We start from the raw sequence: 23,621 nt of genomic DNA on the forward strand, positions 1-23,621 counted from the left end.
TATGTGCTAACTACAAAAATCCCATAATCTCAAATGTAATGAAAAAGGCCATGGAGGTTCTGACATAAGATGTGTTTCAGTTCTTCAAAATGAGTTAGAAACGGAATCCACTCTGTCACCTATTAGAATTAGAAATAAATAAAGGGTAACATCAAACTCTTTTTTAATATCTGCATATCATTATTTGAATAAGCAAACACAATACTAAAATATTCAGGAAATTGACTACTACAATCTATAAGGATCTCAAAACAAGATGAGGCCTTTGTTGAAACATACAAAAAGACAAATGGAAGAATCCATTTTCAGTAAGCCCAAACATTGTAAACGTTAAAACATAACAATATTAAGTGTATATCAAGATTCAAGACTACAAAATGAACACTATATAATACAGTAAAAATTTCTAGGTAGTAGAATACTCTGAAATTGTATGGCATGGTCTGAACTTTGAACCTTTTTTGATTGTATATATATATATTATTTTTCTCTGTCATGGTTATGATATAAGTTACTCAGAGCAGACTGTACAAACGCAAACAAAAGTGGATGCAAACCTCACTGAATGAGCATTGCGATTAATGTGGAAAGAACTTCTAGGAAGGGCCACATATTGACACAGAGGCATTAAAACTTTGGATGCAATGTGCATTGCACTGAAAAGAAGTACAAGGTATCCTTCACTTCCGCACAGGTGCAAATATAAGAATCTAATGTGAGGATAACAAGGATTCTACTAAATGGAATATGTAAAAGCTTTGACAGAAAACAAGCCTCAAAGAGCAATAATTTCACAGGCAACTCCCACCAATTTAGGAGATGCTTAAGAATATCAAAACCAATTTTCATGAGATGAATCCATACAGCCTTTTCCTGAGTTCATTAATGGATAGACTATTGAAATACATGAAGACTTATCTAGTTCTGCAATCTCATTAAAAATATGGAATTACAAAAGCATGTAGTTTTCATGTTGAAAAATATTGCTCAAGTAGTACATTAAAGTCAAAATACTTCAACTACTGAAATATATAAATATTTTCCAACTGACATGCCTAGAAACTAAAATGTACAACTTGCATCATTTGATGCCACTGCATTATCCCTTATTGCATTGTAGTTACTATTGGCAAGCAAAGCAGATACGCTTTGTTTTAAACCCCTTCAAGCAATGCTATTTCCCACCAGATCCTCTCTAAGACTCTCCAACATACTTGACACACCTCTCATAGTTGGACGTTCTGTAGGTGAATCTTTTGAGCATAACAAACCAACATTTAGGAAAGAAAGTATGCATTTATATGCATCATTTTCCCCAATTTCATCTCCATCCATTTCCCTCAAGAGATCATTGTCAATTACCTCCTTCATTCTGTCTGGAAATGCTAAGTTCACCCATTTATGCAAGTTCAAGTCTCCTACAAACATGTCACTTGTTGGACTTTTTCTAGTAATCATTTCCAACAACAAAATGCCATAACTATAAACATCCCCTTCAGTGGAATCCCTCCCACCCAATCCATACTCTGCATTCAAGAGAACCTTGATCAAAAACTATTGACAATTCTATTCAAGATTGTTTTGAAGAAAATACAAATAAACATAGTGTTTTAAAAAGTCCATACCTGGAGGAATGTAGCCCACGGATCCTTTTAAAGCAACTGTTGAAGTAAGTGAATCATTGGAGGTTGCACCAATTAATTCTGCAATCCCAAAATCTGCTACATGGCCAACCATGTCTACATCCAACAACACATTGCTTGGTTTTATATCACAATGCACAATTTGCACAAAAGAATCATGATGAAGATATTCCATCGCATGGGCCACATCTATAGTAATATCCAATCGTGTTCTCAATCCCAATTCACACACATCCCCATCATTGTTGTCATCTTTATTAGGATACAAATGCTTCTCTAAGCTTCCATTACACATAAACTGGAACAGTAAAGCTTTGAAATGGAGATTGGAACACGAGGTTATGACTCTCACAAGATTTCGATGTCGAACTTTTTGCAAGGCATTACACTCTCTTTTAAAACTTTTCACAACTTGGTCATTTTGCAAATGGAAAATCTTCACAGCAATGAGTGTGTCATCACTCAAAATTCCTTTATACACTGATCCAGAATTTCCCCTCCCCAACAAGTTTTTCTCACTAAATCCATTGGTTGCTCTAAAAATCTCCTGATATGATATCCTTTGCTCGCTGAATTTATAGGAAATAACTTGTGGAAAATAAAATTTCTTCATATGCAAATGCCCTCTTGAGAGGAATCCCAAAAATAGAAAACATAGTACAAGCCCAATAGCACCAACAATTGGCAACAGTACTTTCCTTAGAACATCAAAATGATGTTTTGCTGCAAGACATGCTGGTAAAGAAAATACTTGTGGCCCGCATAAACCTGAATTTCCATTTAAGGATATGATAATTGTTTGATTTGTAGAAAATTCCCCTTCTGATATTTCTCCCTTGAGATTGTTAAAGGACAAGTTCACATAGTAGAGCTCTTTCAACTTGTTGAGAGTAATGGGTATTGTACCTGAGAAGGAGTTAGAAGAGAGATCCAAATCCCTGAGATTTTGTAGATATCCAAGTGAATCTGGAATGGAACCTTCTAAGGAATTATGAGATAGATTCAATGATTCAAGTGCAATGCAGCTTCCCAGCGTTGGTGGAATCACACCGGTCAATAAATTGGCAGAAATGTCTATAGCTAAAGCATTTCCAAGTTTCCCAATCTCAGGAGGCAAAGGGCCATCCAATAAATTCCATGACAAATTTAAATAAAAATTCAAGTAAGAAAGGGTAGCGACTTCCCGTGGTATTTTTCCACTGAGTCTATTGTGAGACAAGTCAAGTAATGCTAAATTCTTGCAATCTCCTAAGCTGGTAGGTATTTTATCTGAAAAGTAGTTGTGATGAAGATAAATGATCCTTAGTTGTTCAAGATGTTGTAAGGAATTCGGAAATTTTCCAGAAAGCATGTTTCTACTAATATCAAGGAGACCAAGATGTTTTAAGTGTTTAAAATCATTAGGAAAGTTTCCTTCTAATCTATTGTTTCCTAAGTCCAATCTTTCTAGTTTCTCAAGGTTACCTAATGGTGGTACACTGCCATTTAAAAGATTTCCACTTAAATTTAGGAAGGTTAGGTTGGTAAGATTGCCAATATGGGGAGGGATGTTTCCTTCTATTATGTTGTTTGATAATGACAAGAAAGACAAATTCACAGAAATTCTACTCATGGCAAGGGGCAAGGCACCACTTAGTTTATTGTCACTGAAGTCTAGTTCTTTTAGGTGGGAACAATTGGTGAGCGAAACAAGAAAAGGCATGGTTGTAGTGCTTCCACTATCAAATTGATTAGATTGTATGTCTAGGGTTTCAAGGAGTGATAAGCTGCCCAACTCTATTGGCACACTCCCACTCAACTTATTGTTCCCGATTGATATTATCATCAGCTTGGAACAATTGCCAATGGAATTTGGTATGTTTCCACTTAGTTGATTTCCCCATAAATAGAGACCTTTCAAGTTAAAGATATTTGACAAGGAAGTGGGAATGATGCCTACCAGTTTGTTATCAGATAGAGAAAGAGTTTGAAGATTGGTGAGCAGACCCAAATCTTCTGGAATGGGGCCAGTAAATTTGTTATCAGATATATCCAAGAAGTTCAAAGCAGAGATATTTGATAAAAAAATTGGGAATGGTACCGGACAATTCATTGCTACGGAGAGTAAGTATTTGCAAACTGGTGAGCAGACGTAATTCCTGTGGAATCATGCCAGTGAGTTTGTTTTCAAAAATAATCAAAGAAGTCAAGGTAGAGATATTTGACAAAGTAGTAGGAATGGTGCCAGACAAATCATTTTTTGATAGGTCAAGTACTTTTAAACTAGTGAGCACACCCAATTGTGGAGGAATGGCACCAGTGAGACAATTACCTCCTAGTGCCAAATCTGTCAACGCTGAAAAATTCGCTATGAAAGAGGGAATGGTACCTGTGAGGCTGTTTTCTCCCAAGTTTAGGACTTGCAGATGTGTCAGGGAACCCAACTCTATGGGGACATTTCCGTCCAACTGATTGAAAGACAATGTAAGCGTTCTCAAACGAAAGAGGCGCCCCAGTTGAAGTGGGATATATCCGTGAAGCATATTTCCGGAAAGATCCAGTGAGTGGAGGAACGACAAATTGCTGAGTGAAGGAGAAATGATGCCTTGCAGGTCCATGGAGGTGAGGTCAAGCGTGATCACTCTGTCCATTTGGTGGTGGCGGCGGCGGCATGTAACGCCACTCCAGTTGCACAATGGGACATCTGAACTCCCGTCAGCCATGGAATGATGAGGATCGCTTGTGATGGACGACTTGAACTCCAGTAGCGATTGTCGATCATCATGAAATGAGTGAGCAAAGGAGGAAAGGAAGAAAGAAAAGAATAGCAGAGAAAGTGGAAAAGAAAAACAGAGCGTCATCATGTTCGAAACGGAAACCGAAATGGAGAAGGAGGAGGGACTCGTGAAATTGAGTTTTATGTGCAATGTCACGACTATTTAACATCGAGATATTAGCCTGCTAGTCCTCTTTCCGTCCATTTGCAGAGCTTTCAAAATCAAATCGAATTCAATGTAATTTTCATTTCCATCTACCTCATATTCGTAGTTATAATTTTTGTGAACTAAAATTATCATTTGAATAATTCTTCAATAGGAAATATTCTCAGACATTATGTACATAAGGATCTTATCACGAATATAATATATATATATATATATATATATATATATATTTTGTTTTTCGTGCCGAAAATTTCTTCGTTCATCAAATTCCACGAAATTCTGACAAATACGATACTGAAGAGTCGAGATATTCGCTCAGTTGTGCTCCTTTAACTTTCGTCAATACGCAGAGCTGAGCTTTCAAACAAGACAACTGCTAAAGTAAACATAATTTGAGCACAGATCAAAGCGTACAGATTGGCCCATTAGTACTGTAAGCATCATTTCAACACACACCAAAGTCCACATATTGGCCCACTAGGATTGAATAGTAAACATAATTCAACGCACCAAAGATTACACGTTATAAAATTCAGAAATAAAATATAATTTCAACCCACCAAAGCCTATATGTTATAAAATTTATGATTTCAACCCACCAAAGTCTATATCTTATAAAATTTATGATTTCAACCCACCAAAGTCTACATGATATAAAATTCATAATTTCTATCCCACCAAATCTTAAATGTTATAAAATTTATAATTTCTACCCACCAAAGCCTACATGTTATAAAATTCGTAATTTCTACTCCACCAAAGCCTACATGTTATAAAATTCGTAATTTCAACCCACCAAATCCTACATGTTATAAAATTCAAAAGTAAAACATAATTTCAACCCACCAAAGCCTACATCTTATAAAATTCATAATTTCTACCCCACCAAAACCTACATGCTATAAAATTGATAATTTCAACCCACCAAAGCCTACATGTTATAAAATTCAAAAGTAAAACTAAAAAAAGTGGAGAAAATTATTATTTAATATGAAGGGGAAAATTTAAAATAAAATACTATGAATTCTAACTAAAATCAAAATTTCATTGAAAATGCAAAGAAGATGGTAATGGATATTTTTGTTAAAATGAAATTATTTAAATACTAAATCAAAAGGTTGTTTTGATTAAATGAAAAGGAAATAAAAATGGGCTTAAACTATATCTTAAAATTGTTTTTGTTTTGTTAAGAGTGTGTTTTCTTTAGACTTAAGGAAATAGGTTAATGTCCCAAGACCCAGCATCTAGCAAGAGCTCAAACCTGCATATTTATGAACCATCAGCAGGTAATTCCAAGTGGCATGGTTTTCTTTGAATAACAGTGATGAATCAACCTACATTCGCGGATAGCAACCAGTGATGTCTATTATCATTGCTGGTTTGAAATTGATACAACTGAATTATGATAGGTTTTCCCATTGTCTACCTCTTTCGTTGTAACGCCACCTCCCACATTTACCCACTTTCACTGGCTTGTTAGGGTAAACATGAGCGGAGGGCTACTATGACATGACTCAACTCCCTAAGTACAGTTGAGGAAGTGAAATCGACAAACCAAAACTTTGTTGACCCTCCTTAGGAGCTACAGGACCCCCAGGAGCCAAACAACCACTCCTAGTGAAAAACCCTGAGTTAACTTTCTTTTTCAATGATTTGGACTCCCAAACGCAGGGATAACACTGCCTAAATTCGATTGTAACCTTCCAGTCACATGGACGGCTCTTCCTCCCAGTCATTGCAGTTTAATTTATTTAGTTTTGTGCATGCGACCTCGAGATCTGAGCCACTTTTCAGGGCTAGGATCCAAACCTCTGCCCAGAACTTGATGAAACTTTCCAAAATGATGAATGACACAGACAAATCCTTTAACACAAAACTTAGACAAGGACTTGACCTAACTAGGTCTAACCATGAAAATCATTATGTCAAACACATAGGGAACATGAAATCTATAGGTCGTGAATGCATATCTAAACATAGAGGTCTGAAAATTATCTGAGAATTATCAAAAAGGTTAAATTCCCTCTCACAGTCGTTGCAATAACATCTATTATGGCATGCATTCAATAACCATTTCATTTACCAATCAAACATGATAATAGTCATAACTTGAATCTGTCATAAAACCTTAGCTCGGAATCTATCCAGCTCTCAGTACAATCCCTCAACTCTACTCACAGACTGAATAGACAAAACATATGTCAATCCTCACCCCTCCAAGCCTCCTATTTCCTTGCATCGTTTTCCTTGGGGTCTAATGCTACCACCTGTGTGAAGTCTGGCCTCATACAACTCACTGAACCAAGAAATAACTGCGCAATCCACAAGGAATGAATTCCTTCTGCATGCAACAGATATTCATAATAGAATATTCCTGGAACTGATAGTACACTGTCCCTCCATCTGATCTCAACTAGGTCTCTGACAAAACTGACATGCATGAGTTATTTATGAGAGAATATTCAGTTATCTGAAATGCAGTAGTTACATGCATGCATGCATTAACTAACTGAACTCACAATCAATTCCTCCAACTTTTGGAACTAATCTAACTGGACTTACTTCAGTTAACTGAGCTAACTAATTACAACTCACTCTTATCTCTTTAACTAAGGGATAAATTCCTTAATCAAAGGAATAACAATTGCTTGTCCTCATATAGACTTCATGTTTGATTTTCCTTAACCAATTAACTCAAGATGAATTAATTAATTATTTTACAAACAGCTACTAGGATCAAATTCGAATTTTACTTCACAATTTTAGTTCAGGGACTAACTAAAATTGGAAGGTATTCCGAAATGTTATTTATGGTAGTGCTATTTTTAGCACTTCTATATTTAGCATTTCTTATTGTTATTTTCAACACTCCCTCTCAACAAGAAAGGGATTATCATTCACCCCAATCCTGTCTCTGTGGAACTCGAACTTGCATTTTGAAAATGCCTTAGTTAAAATATCTGCATCATGTTCCTCGATCGAAACATACAACAACATCATGATCCTCTTCACCACAGTCTCGAAGATGATGGTACCAGATATCTATGTGCTTGGACCTGTCATGAAACACTAGATTCTCAGAGATTTTTATGCAACTCTGATTATCGCAATATATCACTGTAGGATCCATCATCTGACCAAACAATCCCACTAGAATCTTCTGCATCCAAATGGCCTCGCATGCTGCCTGACTAGCAGCCATGTATTCAGCCTCTGCTGAGCTAAGTGCAACTGACCTTTGTTTCCTGTTGTACCAAGAAAATGCAGCTGAACCAAGGTTGAAGGTTCCTCCAGAAGTGCTCTTTCGGTCTGATGGACTCCCTGCCCAATCAACATCCGTGAAGCCCTGAAGCTTCACTCCCTCTGTCTGTCTGTACCACAATCCCTACTGAGATGTGCTTCTGAGGTATCTCAACACATGCTTCACTGCCTTCCAAAACAGCTTGGTTGGCTGAACCATAGCTTAACTCAGCTGCTTCACCGCAAAGCACAAATCTGGTCGTGTGTTCACTAGATACATCAACGAACCCACAAGCTACCAATAAACAGTAGAAGCTACTACCTCACCTGAAGTAGCATCCTCCTTCCTCCAGTTACCAGCTAGAGGAGTCTGCATGGGCTTACACTTCTCCATGTGGAATTGCCTGAGTATCTCATTGGCATACTTGCCTCGAGACACAAATACTTCCCCATCCTTCTGCCACAGTTCCATGCCTAGAAAGTAGTGCATGAGACCCATGTGTTTCATCTCAAACTATCTTGCAAGGTCCTCCTTGCAAGACTTGATCAATTGATCATCACCTGTCAAAATCAAATCATCAATGTAAAGTACAATGATCAATGGCTTACCTTCTACCATGATGTGGTAAAGGTTTGCATTTGCTTCACTCTTGGTGAAGCCCAACCCAGTGAAGTAGTTGTCGATCCTAGTGTACCAAGCATGAGGTACTTGCTTCAGCCCATATAATGCCCGCTTGAGTCAGAAAACATGTGACTCACGATCGAAGGTCTCAAATCCTTCGGGCTACTCAATGTACACCTCTTCCTCAATGTTCCCATTGAGGAACACAACCTTCACATCCATTTGATGGATCTTCCAACCCATCTGAGCTGATAGTGCCAACATTGATTTGATAGATGAGTACCTTGCTACAGGAGCAAAATTCTCATCATAGTTGATCCCCTCGACCTGTGAGAAACCACGGGCAACGAACCTTGCCTTATGTTTCTCAACACTGCCATCAGCTGCCTACTTTACCTTGTAAAGCCATCAGGAACTCACTACTGACTTGTCCACTGGCCGTGGGACAGCATCCCACACACTGTTCCGAATGATAGAGTCGTACTCCTCTACTATCACATCAACCCAGACTGGTTGCTGCATTGCTTCCTTGAAAGAAGAAGGTTCAGTCGCTACACACTCCCCAACCAGGGCCATGTAACCAATGTATTGCTCGGGTGATCTCCTCTGTCTGTGCTGAGAGGATGGCTGCCCCACATTCTCTCGTGCATCTACCATCAACCTGTCAACTTCCCATGAGCATTTCTACCCATCCCTAGAAGACTCTGCATGAGTGGATGTCTCCACTCCCGGATCCTCTGCATGTGACTGCTCTGCATCAGCCTGAGGCTCCTCATCCTTTGGAACTAAAAGTTCCTCCTCTGCATGCAACTTGAGCTCCCTCTCAAGTGATACTCACATGGCTTTCTGCTAGTCGAACTTCACATCTCTGCGTACCACTGTCCTCTGACTGGTAGGCAAGAAAACCTGATAGTTGTGGGGTGTATCTGTGTACCCCACAAGTATCCCCATCTCAGCTGTTGGATCTAGCTTCTTCTGGGCATCTTTGGTCACATGGCAACAAACCGATGATCGAAATCCTAAAGTGACTCACATCTGGTTGCTTCCCAGAAAAGGCCTCCATAGGTGTCTTCATCCCCAGTATATGGTGGGAGCTTCTGTTCTGCAACTATACTACTGTATTGCTTGCCTTAGCTCACAAATGCAGTGGTAGGCTTTGGTCATGCAACATCACTAGAGCTGCCCCCACAATAGATCTATTCTTCCTTTTGGCCACCCCATTCTGTTGTGGGTTATGGGGTGTCGTCAACTCTCGTTTAATTCCTTTTGTAGCATAGAAGTCCTTAAACTGTTGGGAGACATACTCTGCACCATTGTCGCTTCGCAAGGCTCTTATTTTCTTTCCAGATTATTTCTCTGCCAAGGCTTTAAACTCACAAAACCTCAAGAAGGTATGATCCTTCTTTTGCATAAAGTAGATCCAACATCTACGAGGAAAATCAGCAATAAAAATAACATAGTACCTTTGTTTAATGGTGGATACTGTAGAGAATGGTCCACATACATCTGTGTGAACTCGCTCCAGGGTTGCTCTAGCTTTATTGTCTCGATCCTGAAAGGAAGCTTTCGCATACTTGCCTAAGGTACATCATTTGCATGTATCCACTTGCTCCAATTTTCCCTTGGGTAGTCTGGTAGAAATTTGCTGCATGATCTTCAAGGCCCCGTGATGCAAGTGGCCCAATCTTCTATGCCATTGCTCGCCAACATCTTGGCTTTGCACCACCTCTACTTTGGAACTCAGTGTAGCACAGTCGTCGACCTCCAGCTTGTAGAGATTCTTTACTCGAATCCCAATTCGCTTGGTCTGTCGAGTGTCAATATGCCTCAGGAATACATTTCCTTTACTAAATACTACATCATAGCCTTTATCTTCTAGCATAGCAATGTACACAAGATTATTCTTCAGACCCAGTACATACTTTACATTAGTGAGGGTGAGAGGAGCTCCATGCTCCCTCTGAAACACAACCGTAACTTCACCTAAAACATGGTACTTTCCATCATCGCCCATCTCGATGCGCATCTAGAGATCCTTCTCCTCCAGGGTACTGAAAATATTCTTGTCACCTAACATGTGGAATGAAGCTCCACTGTCCAAGTACCAAACACATCCGACCATGGATGAAACCATGCATACGATGAGAGAGAAATCCAACTCAAACTATGAGGCCAGTGTCTCACCATTTGATCCCTTCGAGGATCCTTTCTTAGATTTCTTTTGTGGACAATTCGTAGCATAATGGCCCACCTCAGGACAATGAAAGCATCGCACTTTCCATTTGTCAAACTTCTTCCCACCATGGGAAGAACTCGATTTGGATTGGGACACCTTCCCTTTCCCTTTCCTAGCTTTACTCGCTAAAGCTATATTTTCTTCATCATCTTGTCTTGATGAAGATCCATCCCTGGTGCTTCTTCTTATCTCCTCCTGCATCAGATCTAACCAAAGTCATTCCCAATCTGGCAGTTTCTCTCTTCCATTAACTGAGTCTTGATAGCTATGCCAGCTCTTAGGAAGACCGATTAGTGCAAGACTCACCATGTCATCATCGGCAGTCGTGATCCCTACACTACCAAGCTCATCCCTGCAGGTGGTGAGCTTGGTCAGGTATGTTGAGATCATGTCGCCCTTTTCACACTTGATTTTCCGAAGCTTGTCTTTCAGCGCTAGCTTCCTCTGATCGTTGTTGTTCTAATATAGATCCTTCAATGTTTTCCACATTGAATACAGTGTCTCCTTCCCACGAAGGCTCGAGACTATGTGGTATCGAACTCCCTCTAGGAGAATTCTCCTTGCTCTAGCCACACATTTCTTCCATTCTGCCAATTCTTGGGCATTAGCTGCTAGGGGCTTGGGGACTTCTTGATCAATGAAGTCCTTCAGCCCGTTTTCCTCTAATACTGCTTCCATGCGAGCCTCCCAGGCTATATAATTCGAGCTGCCATCAAGGGCATACTCGAGTCTCAAACCACTAAACACCATTGGTGAAATTGAGATGTGGTTTTCTTTAGGCCTTTTATGAAATGAGATGAAGTGATTTAAGAGGGATATTAAGCAGATCTTAATATCTTAGAGGGGAAATTAGTAAGTGATTTGGGAAAAGATGAAGGGGGAGTTAATCATGTCTCTGCCATGGTACCTGTGATAGAAGTGAGATTTAATCATTCTGAGAGACAAAACTTATCACAAGTTTCTTTCTGCAACACCAAAACTGCCTACCCAGCCTAGTTTGCCTAACATTTTTTTCCTTCTCTTTCTTTGGGTGTCCTTAGACTAGCAAACCCTTACAAATTTTCTTTTCTTTTCATGGGAATCCTATCTAAGTCTGCCCTTATTTCTTCCAAGGGCTCAGGTTAAATTGTTGAGCTCCTTTGCTTCTCTACCTATCTACTTATCTGTCAAGTTTAAATAGTTTGGACAGAGTTTCATTCTCTATTTCGAAAACAGGAAATTGAAACATGAACTAGCCAAGATTAAGTTGTTTGGCCCTTCATCATTAGTGGCATAAATCAACAAGTTGCACACCATCAGATTATTGCAAAAATAGAATAGTAGTGGCATTTTGGACTTGCACACTTTCATGGTCTATTTGATTTGGGGTTCATTTCGTTCATTTTTTTTACCATTTCATTCTTTTTGCCCTTTGATCTTTCTTTTAGGGCATACCCTCTTTACATTTTTCAAATTTTCTGATTTTTTGACAATATGGAAAACCTTTGCAGCAAGAAAAGGTATGTACATATTGCAGAGTTGATCAAGTCAATCATGAAATATGACACCTATTGGTATAGGAGCATAACACTGCCTAAGTAGACATGGGGGCGCATGGGGATACTTATGCTGCAATGGTCTCCTATTTAGCTACGAATGGTGAACCAACACAAGATAATACCAATGAGGAGATTGCAGGGAATTACTATGGATATTGAGGGAGCGAGCGCGCTAGCAGACTTTGAAGTAATCAGTGTGGAAAAAGTCTGCAAAAAATCTCGATTTAATCCTAAAAACGTGATTTTTTGAACTAAACGATTTAATCCCCCGACTTTTTGGCGACTTTTTCACAAAGGAAAAAAATTCCGATTTTTTCCTTATACTCCCGATTTAATCGGGAGTTGACCGAAAAAGTCTGCCTCCCTTCCCAGGCTACGGATAAAGAGGCCGCAAAGGTGAAAAAAATTGTAAATTGAAGCTTCCATCCATGCATTTTCAAATTATGGCATTGTATTGTTTGTCATACTTCTTGCGAGCATAGCCGTCTCATTTGTAGTCTGTTAGTTTTGAGGTTAAGATATGTTTTTGTTTTCCAAGGAAAAACAAATCTTTATACTTCATATTTCTAGTTAGAAAGCAAAGTATACATTGGCTAAGCCTCCAGGCTTTCAGTGATCCAGACTCTAACAGCCACTGCCCCTTCAAAAGATTACAAGAGTACCAAAAGGAAAAGCATACAACAGTCTTCCGTAGAAAGAACCCCACACCATCAAAAACATTGTTACAATTTTTGAATGCTTCCAGAAGAAACAACAAAGAGGAGGTCATGAAGATCAAATAGCAACAACCTGTCCAAAAAAAACAAAACCAGTGCCTCAAAAAAGAACCCATTTTTCAGACAGGAACAAAGTTCCTGTGAAATCTTGTGACAGCAAAGATCCTTCCTGCAATGAGCACGTTTTGAAAGGGAATCTTCTTTAGTGGTGAATTCCCTGTAAATGTGGGGAAAGGTTATGTATCAGAAGTGGATTTTACCTCCAAGAGTTTTTGAATAATAGATGCCAAGGCTAGGTTAGTAATCTGACATCTTGGAGTCACCAAGCGTTAATTTTCACATCTACTGTGATACTCACTGTTAATTTTCATTGGACCTACCACCTGACACCTTATTACCCAAGAAGATAACAATCTACTGAATAAATGCATGACTTATTTCTTAATACAATTAGCGGAAACAAAAATTAAAAGGGGAAGAGGATCTCAGTGACTGATTACTTGATGACTTTTAGATGACTCATGATATACATTTATTATATTTTTTGTTGATATTTTGACTCTTGAGAGTTGAGACTCAGACAGGACCCAAAATTCAGGAGTTGATTCACTATTTTGATATGTGATGTAGCATTAGACTTCATATACATATTATATATTAGCTTTCTTTACATGTTTATGTGGAAATGCATTTATTTGATGTTGTGGATACTCTAGATGTTAAAAATAAAAAATAAAATGAATAATTTTGTGTTTTTTTAATTTGCCGACTTTTTCAAAAAACTCCCGAGTTTGACGAGTTTTTCAACTTTTGGACCCTTGCCGAATTAATCCCGACTTCGACTTTTTCCACATTGGAAGTAATAGAGATTGTTGATGACATCAATCCCTACCCCGTGCTCTTAGGAATTGATTGGGCCACTGACGTGAACGAGGTGATTAATCTGAAGAAGCGCAAGATGATTTTTGAGAAGACTCTGTGCATAGTTATACCCTTGGACCCTGCTGAAGGATTGCGCTATATAGAACCAGTGCGCGACTATGAAAGTGACGATGATTTGGACTACATCTACAAAATAACCACGCAAGAGCAAGGTTGGGTAAATCCCACTGCGGACGGACGGATCTCATGGGAGCGTGAAAGCTCCTGTACGTCGGATTCTAATGAGAAGATAGAGAGATAGCAGAACCTGTTACATGAAGTAACCACGCTGAACTGTAATATGATGAAAAGATCGATGTGCTGCGTATCGACGAAAGTGAGGGATCTGCCTACTTATGATGGGTTAAGTGAGGTAGATACTTTCTTAGATAAGTTTGAAAGGGAGGTGTCGGAAAAGCAACGTTTCCACGCCTTGAATTGGGTACTACGTGCTACACCCGCAAGGTGGTGGGGTACGCACAAAGGGAGTTTTGACGACTAGATGATGTGCACTCGATTTGGGAAGCCTAAAGTATGATTGACAGATAAATACAGTGGGCATGATGATCCGTGCATGTATCTGGCCAGGTGGATGTAAGCATATGGAAAACAACCTACGCGGATGCGCATGAACTCTGCACTGAGAGGTATGGGCAATAAGCATGTGTTGCGGTAGAAGATGTGCATTTGGCTCTTCAGATTGGACAGACAATATGTGGGAAGAATAATCGCGCAGAATTTTATCCACGTAGAAGCAATTGACAAGGTGTGCAACGTGCTGAACACGGTATGCAACACAGAGCGAAGTGATCGGGACCTACGCGTACCCGGACAGACACCTTTTTGGCTAGTCGATGGAGTAGAAGCCGTAATGCCTATGGAGTCTATCGTGTCTAGTCCGTGCATAGTGGCACTCATAAGGGTAACAGACCGTGGAGCCCTGGAAGAAAGGCTCGTGCAGTTGGAAGAGCTCGAAGAAGAACGGTTGAGACTCGATGAAGAAATCCAGCAGGGTGATAGGCTTTAAGAAATCATGAATGAAAGAGTTCGGTTGAGGGAGAAAAGCACCATGGTGGAAGCAGAACTCAAGAAGCTTGAGGAAGGAATAAAGGACTTTCTTAATAAAAAGACCGAGATGATAGAGCAAGAGGAGCTCGATTACATTGACGGACTTGGGGGCTACCGCCGATAGTTTATCAATTTGTTTGGGTCATATAAGGAGCTCATGAATGGCAGCGCAGTACAATTGGTGAAGCTAAATGTTGAAATATTTCTAGGAAATGTAAATGGTAGTCGATTGAAGCTGTATATAGGTGGTTCGACCACCTGACTAGCCACGGGAAGCATAGTATTAGCGCTCCAGGTAGTTGAAAGGAGGCGCAGGACTATAAACTACTCTACCCAAGAGTTGCACGATGTTAGGACTACACGGAGTAGCGAGGTGTCACAGGGTGCGCAGCAGCGCAAGGGTAGTTGCGATGCGGTGAAGGTTGGCTGGAAAGTGACCGTTGCAGTCACTATTCACGATGTGATTCTTGGTTTGAGATCAAATGGAGCGGGTAGCAGGAATTTAAGGCAAACTTTATGGGCTAGATTTGGGAAAATCTGCCGCCAAGGGAGCATTAATGGATCGGATTTGGGGGGAACAGTCGAATTTGAATTCAAAAGGCACTATAAATTGCAAAGGGCTGCCCAGCAAACAACACTTGGCCATTTGTGAATCGAGTTGTTGCACGCCCTGAGATTCAGGAACTCTGATCAATTTGATCCTTTAAAGTCGAAGGAATTCTTTGAGCACCTACTTGAATCGTTGAGAGATATGTGGAACGTCATTATGACCACGCCAGAGGAAGCCATGGATATCGGAGACATGACCGCCGAAGAGGCCACACTAGCCATGACAATAGGAGATGCCCTAGAAAGCGTCGGGATAGTTGTAGAAATCCCTAAATTGTTGTGCATGCCGAAGCCCAAGAGAGACAAGTAGTCTATGGTACTGGTGCGCATGTCCCCTAGAAACCCGTTGAGAACTAAATTAACCTTGGAAGAAAAGGAGAAGGCGATTAATTTGGAAGTTGATGAGGAGGAGGAAGACCTTGAGGAAATCATGGTAGAAGGGGAGGAGGACGAAACCCAAGGTGCAGGCCTTCTGACCAAGCTGCTCGCGTATGTTCCTCCGCAGAAGGGGAAAGCAAGGGTGCCTAAGGACCTAGATGAGAGCAAAAGCTCTCCGCAGACTCCACTGCTACCCGATGATATCATTTTTGAAGGAGTGCACTTTGGACGGGTGCTGGCTTTAAAGTTTGAAGATTGGGATCTCACAAACCAAGAGAAATTCCCACACTTTGCAACCACGTAGCTAATGCGGCCGAAGAAAGTGTCAATTCTATAGCCTCATACATGATAAAATCCAATGAAAATATTGTAACCTTGCAAATTTTGAAATTCAAAAAACTGTTAAATCTCTTGAATTTTAAATGAGATTTAAAATTCAATTTTTTTATATGAAATATTAAAACAAGCTTCAAGCCTTTTTAAATTAATTAATAATAATATTAAAAATTTAAATAAAAATATGAAAACGACACTCTCATTTTATCTTTATTGTCATATTTTTATTTTAACAACCATTAATTACTGGAGTAAAGACAAAAAATAAAGAAAAGAATCTATCTTAAATAATATTATATTAATAAAATTATAAAATTTAATATATCTATTGTTATTGTTATTATTTTTTTTTTAATCTAGGATAATCGGTAACTGGTGAGAGTTATCCTGAACAAGCCCAGGATCAAATCCAACCGACTGCCACTATAAACCTAGGCTAAGTGCAATAGCCTGCAAGCCGCACCCAATAGCAATTAACTTATGCCTCAACAAGAGCCGAGACGTCCGCTCGGGGGTCGCCTACTCTTCTAGCCAAGACACAACAAGCCATATACCCAATGAGAGTTATTGTTATTATTATTATTAAGGCATACATACTCTACCCCCTCTGCTTATTAATTTACTACACTAAAACCAGTTAACGAATTCACGCTGATTTGACCTCCAAACCAATTGGACCTGCCATTCAACCAAAACCAATTCCAAATCAGTGCCACTAACCTTTGAACACATCGACAGTGCCATCACATGCATCTATGCATATTTAGTTTAGCTACAACTTTAAGAGGATTAAATCAGAGTTTTTCTTATATTTACCTCATCGAAATCAGAGTTTTTCGACATTTACCTCTAGTTGATTACAGGAAGCGCTTCACGACTCCTCTTCTTTGTCCCATCAGCATCTGATTGTCATACATGATGCGCTCCATTCTGGGAAGCCAGTTGCGAATTCCAGCCTGTCTTATTCATGGGGTTTTTCAGCTTCGCTGGCTCTTTTTGGACTTTCCAAAGGACCTTACATTGGTTCTCCACCTCCTGCAAATCGTTGACGAGTATGGGTGATCCACAGACCTCGATAAAACAAATGCCCCGACCTATGTTGCGGGGGAGCACTCCCCCCCCCCCCCCCAATCCTGCTCCCAATCCGCGCTCCACGCTGGAGCGACTCGGGAGCGCGCTCCCTAAAAAAAATTCCGTTCCCTGCCTTTTCTAGAGCGTTTTCGGGAGCGTTTTGTCTTTTTTGCAATTTTTTTTTGTAGTAATGTTCGAAATGCATTTTTTTTAAAGAAACAAATAATTTTTTAGTGGGGCAACTTAATGATCAAGTCTAGGCCCTAGTATTGATATGCTATTCATGGTAATGTTAAATTCTTAAAGTAAAAGTGACATTTTCCTTAATCTTCATTTTCATCCTTTTACTTAAATTTTTAACATTACCATGAAATGACTCAGGATGTTTGAGAGTGGTTTGGGCCTCATTGGATTTCATATGGAGAAAGTAGAATTTTAGCTTTCATTCAAAATCCAACAGACTTATCAGTTTTTCAGGATTTCAAGATTGGGGGATTGCAATGTTTCCATTGAATTTTGTCATGTATTAGGGTATGGAACTCATATTTAATCAAGAGCACCAATCCCTCTATGTACCTTGATGTTAGTGACATTGGTTGTCGAACTCCTCTATCACGACCCTCCTAAAAATGTATACATCACTCAAAAAAATTCTTGACTTGACATGCTATGCTTTTTCTATCTTATGTTAATGCTTAGAGGGTGACATTAACGACAAAGATCACTATACAGATACAAAGGTAATGACAAAGATACCTCTGGATATTAATGCTTAGAGAGTGATATTAATGACAAAGATCCTGGTTTTCCAACAAGACTAAAAAATTAGACATTTCTTGTGGTGGCAAGAGGCCCAAGCATAAGAAATACATAATAGATTTACTTCTCTTTTCTAGTTTCTAGTAGCTTTTATAACTATTGACTCTTTCATATTTATTATGATACTTTTTTAAACAATATATGACAATTTAAGTTTGAAGTTGGCAATTATAACTCATTAGTAATGAATTATGAATATGATGTTTCATGAAAGTTGAAAGTTGTTTCATTTCATTTCATGTTAGATATTATTTGTTGTAATGGTTACACTTAGCTTACACGTACAACTTTGGTGATCAATGATGATAAATGTTATATATTGAATTTCGAAAGCTTGAAACTTTAAGATTGATGAATCATGAGACTCAATATGTTGTATGTTACTATGTTACTAACTTGTAGACGTGGTTGATGAAGATTATAACTTCTAGATGATTGTTATTATATGATTCAATCTATGTTTTTTTTTGTTTTTTATATCTAATTCATTATTCTACATGTTTTTGTTGACATATACGTATCAAAATATAAAAAATATATATTATATAAAAAACGCACGCTCGGGATTCGCTCCCGCTACCAAGTGACATTCGCCCCGACCACACTTAAATAGGAACTTGGTGATCTAATACCATGGATATATGATTGGATGTATGATTTGAATCAGGAAAATTGAAATATGAACTGAATACCCACCCTTATCGGGTTTAGCAGACTCGGATAAGATTATAACAACCCCTCAAAAAAATATTACAAAAATTTGCTCAAACTACATGCTTCCTGATCTGGATCTTCAGAATATTACCCTGAATGTAATACAAATTCGTGGGTGATTCATTTTGGAATTACACAATCACTGCAGAAAAAATGGTGTGTTTCTTGTTTTATCTCGGATGCCACTGTACTTTAGTTACAAAACAATCTTTCTCTGCCGATAAAAGCTGCGGCAGGAAACTGAACTACTGACGACAGATAAGAAACGTACATCAGAGTAAGCAACGCATCAAACTAATAATTGCGCACAAAAGATTTGAAATGGAGACAAAATCCAGATGGAAAAGGTTTGCATTAAAACCTGAATACACAAACAAACTTTCTCTGCCTATAAAGGAGACAAAATCCAGATGGAAAAGGTTTGCATTAAAACCTGAATACACACAATATTTCTCCGCCTATAAAGGTAAGAAAATCCAGATGGAAAAGGTTTGCATTAAAACCTGAATACACAAACAATCTCTCTGCCTATAAAGGTGAGAAAATCCAGATGGAAACCACTAACATACCTTTTCATGCATAATGTAGGGGGCGATGCTATGATTCAAATGCCAATTGGTCCAGAAACTGCTCCGATGAGGATAAAAAATGAGACTTTCGATTCGACTTTTGTTCGGATTCCTTGTCGTAATCAGTAGAGAAGCTCAATTTCGCTGGTTAATCAGTTCACCAACATTACCTTGCCAAACAACAGAACAAATGGTAATTTCACATCTGTACTACAATATTGACATCGGCAGTTGCATCAGAAGCCCATATATCCATCATTTGGTGAAATTTCTAGTAAATCTGTGAGGATACCTTGTAACTGTATAGGATAGAAAAAATTCCACCCAATAATTATCTTAGATCTGAATTCAAAAAATAACAAAAACAACACTACATAAATGCTCCACACATGTTCTATCATAGTCTGCAATGTCAAATGGTTAAATGGTCAAACTTATAATACATTTAGCTTTTCCGCTCGTTCATCAACCAGGTGTACCCTAATTATGCTGCCAGAATCAAGCATTAGATAGAAACAGATCCATGTAAACATTGCGCTGATGCATTGTTTTTACTTGAACTCAGTGAGTTAAGCCATCTTCCTATAACATAAATTTAAAATTCAAAACAAGATAACGTTGATTATAGAATATGGAAATGAAACTAAGCCAAAGGGCATCCTTATGTAGTGTAAACATCCTGAGACAGAAAAAATAATTACTACAAAATCAAAATCTAAAGCGTAAAATGTTCGTACTCTGTAGTTCTTATGAGTAAGAAGATATGCATTACAGCTGCTAATATCCAAGCCAAAAATTGTGTTGCCCTTATGTACTAAAAGGGAAAAAATGTTTCTGGTTTTTGGCATATCCTTGGACTGTTCATTGTGAGTTTCACACCCATAAGAATCTTGCTGCATGGGGACCTCCCACTCAACTGTGAGAATGCAGTTTCCCAGATCCATGTAAACATTGCGCTGATGCATTGTTTTTACTTGAACTCAGTGAGTTAAGCCATCTTCCTATAACATAAATTTAAAATTCAAAACAAGATAACGTTGATTATAGAATATGGAAATGAAACTAAGCCAAAGGGCATCCTTACGTAGTGTAAACATCCTGAGACAGAAAAAATAATTACTACAAAATCAAAATCTAAAGCGTAAAATGTCCGTACTCTGTAGTTCTTATGAGTAAGAAGATATGCATTACAGCTGCTAATATCCAAGCCAAAAATTGTGTTGCCCTTATGTACTAAAAGGGAAAAAATGTTTCTGGTTTTTGGCATATCCTTGGACTGTTCATTGTGAGTTTCACACCCATAAGAATCTTGCTGCATGGGGACCTCCCACTCAACTGTGAGAATGCAGTTTCCTAATAAGGATGGAATTAGGTCTGATCCCTGAGATTAGCCAGCTCAAAGTTAAAAAGCTAGTCCTCTAATGTCACCTTGAAGGACAGAAGCAAAGGAAAAAAGGAAAAATTAGAAAACAAGGAAAAACAGTGTGTCGCATTGCTTCATGTCTTTCAATCTTCAAACTACAGTAACAAATTACAGTGAAAGAGAAAATTATAAATTAATCTAGCATTCAGCAAACTCATGATATTGAGTTTCAGTAAAGGATATACACATTTCCAAAATCCTGTTTTATCTTTCTACAAGACAAGTCCCTAAGAGTGGGAGTGTAACCATGGTTGCATAGTTAGAGGACTTGTTTATCCTGTAATCCTGCATAATTTACCTTATCCCCATTAGCTTTGGCGACTGAAAAGGAAAAGGTACTCAATATACCTGTTAGTGGAGTAGAAAATGTTAAAACAGAAACCTCATACTCCAAGGTATCACACTAGAAAACTGCCAAACCCAAGACGTAAATATCTAATAACTAATCAGAAGCCTCCCCATGAAAACAACACACATTATAGATAAAGATATTTTATTAGTAAAGAGAATGGACAATACCAACTCCATAGACTAAGAATAATATTTTTCATTTGTGTTCTTATGCAGCAATTCCGTTTGTGATTAAGGAAAATAAAATGATGTTTTACATCGTTGTAGGATTTGGGAGACTGTTTTATCGAAATTGCAGAAATATTAAAAACGTAAGTCCATAATCCATAGATGACTACAGGTTATGAAAACTTGACTTGGGTCATATAAAGAAATGGATAAGATCAGTCATGAAAATCCCATGAGATACTACACCAGAGGAACCATCTCAACTAACTCCCTGTACAGCGTTTTATCTACATGTCAATTGAACTAAGTCGCTGTACAGCCTGTTATCTACATGTCAATTGACTTGTGATGACACAGGCGGGGAAGAATGTTCAGAAACGAATCAGATAGCCAGATAACCCAAGTCATGCATACCAACATATCCTCTAACATCCTTCCAGCGCTTCCTGAAGAAGTGCTGATCCATTGACATGAATTGTTGTTCTTAGTTATTTTTAACACCTAAACCAAAAAGTAGTTTGTAACTTTGTTGAGCGATTTATCCAAAAGTAAGGCTTCGGATCCAAAACAGTGAGTTTAGGGCCTAGAGAAATTAATAGGTTGAGAGGCTAAAACCCTAAGATCTAGAGGTTTCCTAAATGATCCAAGAGATACGAATAAATAGAGGAGACTTATGGAGAGGCTAAATGACCCAAGAGAAAAGAATAAATAGAGGAGACTTATGGAGAGGCTCAATGCACAAGTAAGATGGACTTTACTTAAGCAAGGTTATTAACCCTAGAGAAGCCACAGTCTTGGAGAAGAGAAAGCCACAGCCTAGAGAAATAGGATGAGCAGATGTCTTCCCTGTTCTGAGAGGCCGAGAGACTGTCCTAGAGGAGACTGCATGATTGGTTGAGGTATGTTTGATATCCCTTCTGTGTTAGAAATGACAACAAATTATCATTAACTGTATTGATGTAACTAGTAAAACTAAGTTACCATTCAAACAGTTTTGTAACTATAAGAAGTTATGTAACGAAATAGTCCATGTTAAAATGTTGATTGCCCGAGAAGCTTGATGGACGATTGGGGAGTCATTTTTTTACATGGAGTAATAAGAATTCCAATCCCTTGCCCCGTGGAGGTTTCTTTGACACACTGCCAGGGTTTTACCATGTAAATTCCTGTGTTTGTTTATGTTATTCACTCTCTTTTAACTGCATTTTTCTTCCTTCTGTTATTAAAGGGCTCAAATACCAAAAACTGGCATCAGAGCCAAGTTGTGAGGACCGTGAGGTATCTCTGTTAACTTTGTTTGCCATCCCACGAGGTATAACTGCAAAGAAAAGTCAAGTAAGCCGTAAGCTGCTACTACTATTTCCGAACCCTATCCGTTCGAAGTTGAACAATCGACACAGAAGAAAGTATGGAGCCGCCAACCCTGTGCAGAAGAAAGCCTGGAGGCCGCATTCTTGGATTAAGCAGAGCCACCATTACAATTCTTGGGGTAAGCAAAGTCTCGCTCGCATAACAGTTGTCATTATAGTGTAGTCGCAGAGTTGCGAGTTGAACTGCCAAGAGCAGTTGAAGCCGAGACGTTTATTTTATTTGATAGCCGCTATAAGACAAGTAGTGATCGAGGACCGCAAAGTCACTGTCAAATTTTTTTAAGAGTCAGCGCATCAAAATAGCAAAGCCACTGTTCAAATCCACCAAATTTTTGTTTTTTGGATTACCGTGAGGAGTAAAGGATGAGTCTCGAAGTTGTTGGGTTGCCAAAGAAGTGTAAAGACGCACAAAAGTGCAGATAGTCGTTGAAGGTTCTGTAGCCTTTCAAAAGAGTTGCCATTTTTTTCAGTCGTGAAGAGTCCACAGAAAAGTCAGGCAAGCCACCAATCGTGCTCACTATCCCTGTATGATGTGGAGCGAATGTCGGGTAATTTTTTAATTCTTCAGGTGTTTTCTGAGTTCTAAAGTTTTGCTGAAGATTGTTTTCTGAAGAAAAAAATTTGTTTGGTTATTTTTCAACTTTGCCAAAGGAAGTGGATTTTGTCTTTTAAAGAACAAAAAACAATTTTTTGGTATTAAAAGAGAGGTGAAACCCTAGTTGAAAATTTCAAACAAGAAAGTAGAAAGTTTATTACAAGAAAAACCTTAGCAGGAAATTTATTACAGATAAACCCTAAGTGTAAGAAGGAAACCTTAATAGCATAATTTCTGAAAGAAATCAGTCATTAAATAAAAGAATTTTTGAAAAAGTTTGTATAGGAGGAAATGGCTAAAATAACTAATG

The 23,621-nt window shown here is 38.6% G+C and overlaps 1 protein-coding gene across 1 annotated transcript; it reads right to left on the reverse strand.

Moving 5' to 3' along the window:
- Window positions 1–1,054: 1,054 nt before the first annotated feature.
- On the reverse strand, window positions 1,055–4,227 carry LOC149225107 (uncharacterized). The gene is made up of 2 exons (XM_089383637.1): window positions 1,626–4,227; window positions 1,055–1,526 (listed from the first exon to the last, which is right to left on the reverse strand). The coding sequence occupies exons 1-2, from the start codon at window positions 3,733–3,735 to the stop codon at window positions 1,165–1,167; spliced, it is 2,472 nt and encodes an 823-aa protein (XP_089239763.1). The 5' UTR covers window positions 3,736–4,227; the 3' UTR covers window positions 1,055–1,164.
- Between the last annotated feature and the right edge of the window lie 19,394 nt (window positions 4,228–23,621).

This window comes from Pinus tabuliformis, chromosome Q, assembly GCF_031772625.1.
Source record: "Pinus tabuliformis cultivar Carrire ecotype Pingquan chromosome Q, CPIR1, whole genome shotgun sequence".
Lineage (NCBI taxonomy): Eukaryota > Viridiplantae > Streptophyta > Pinopsida > Pinales > Pinaceae > Pinus > Pinus tabuliformis.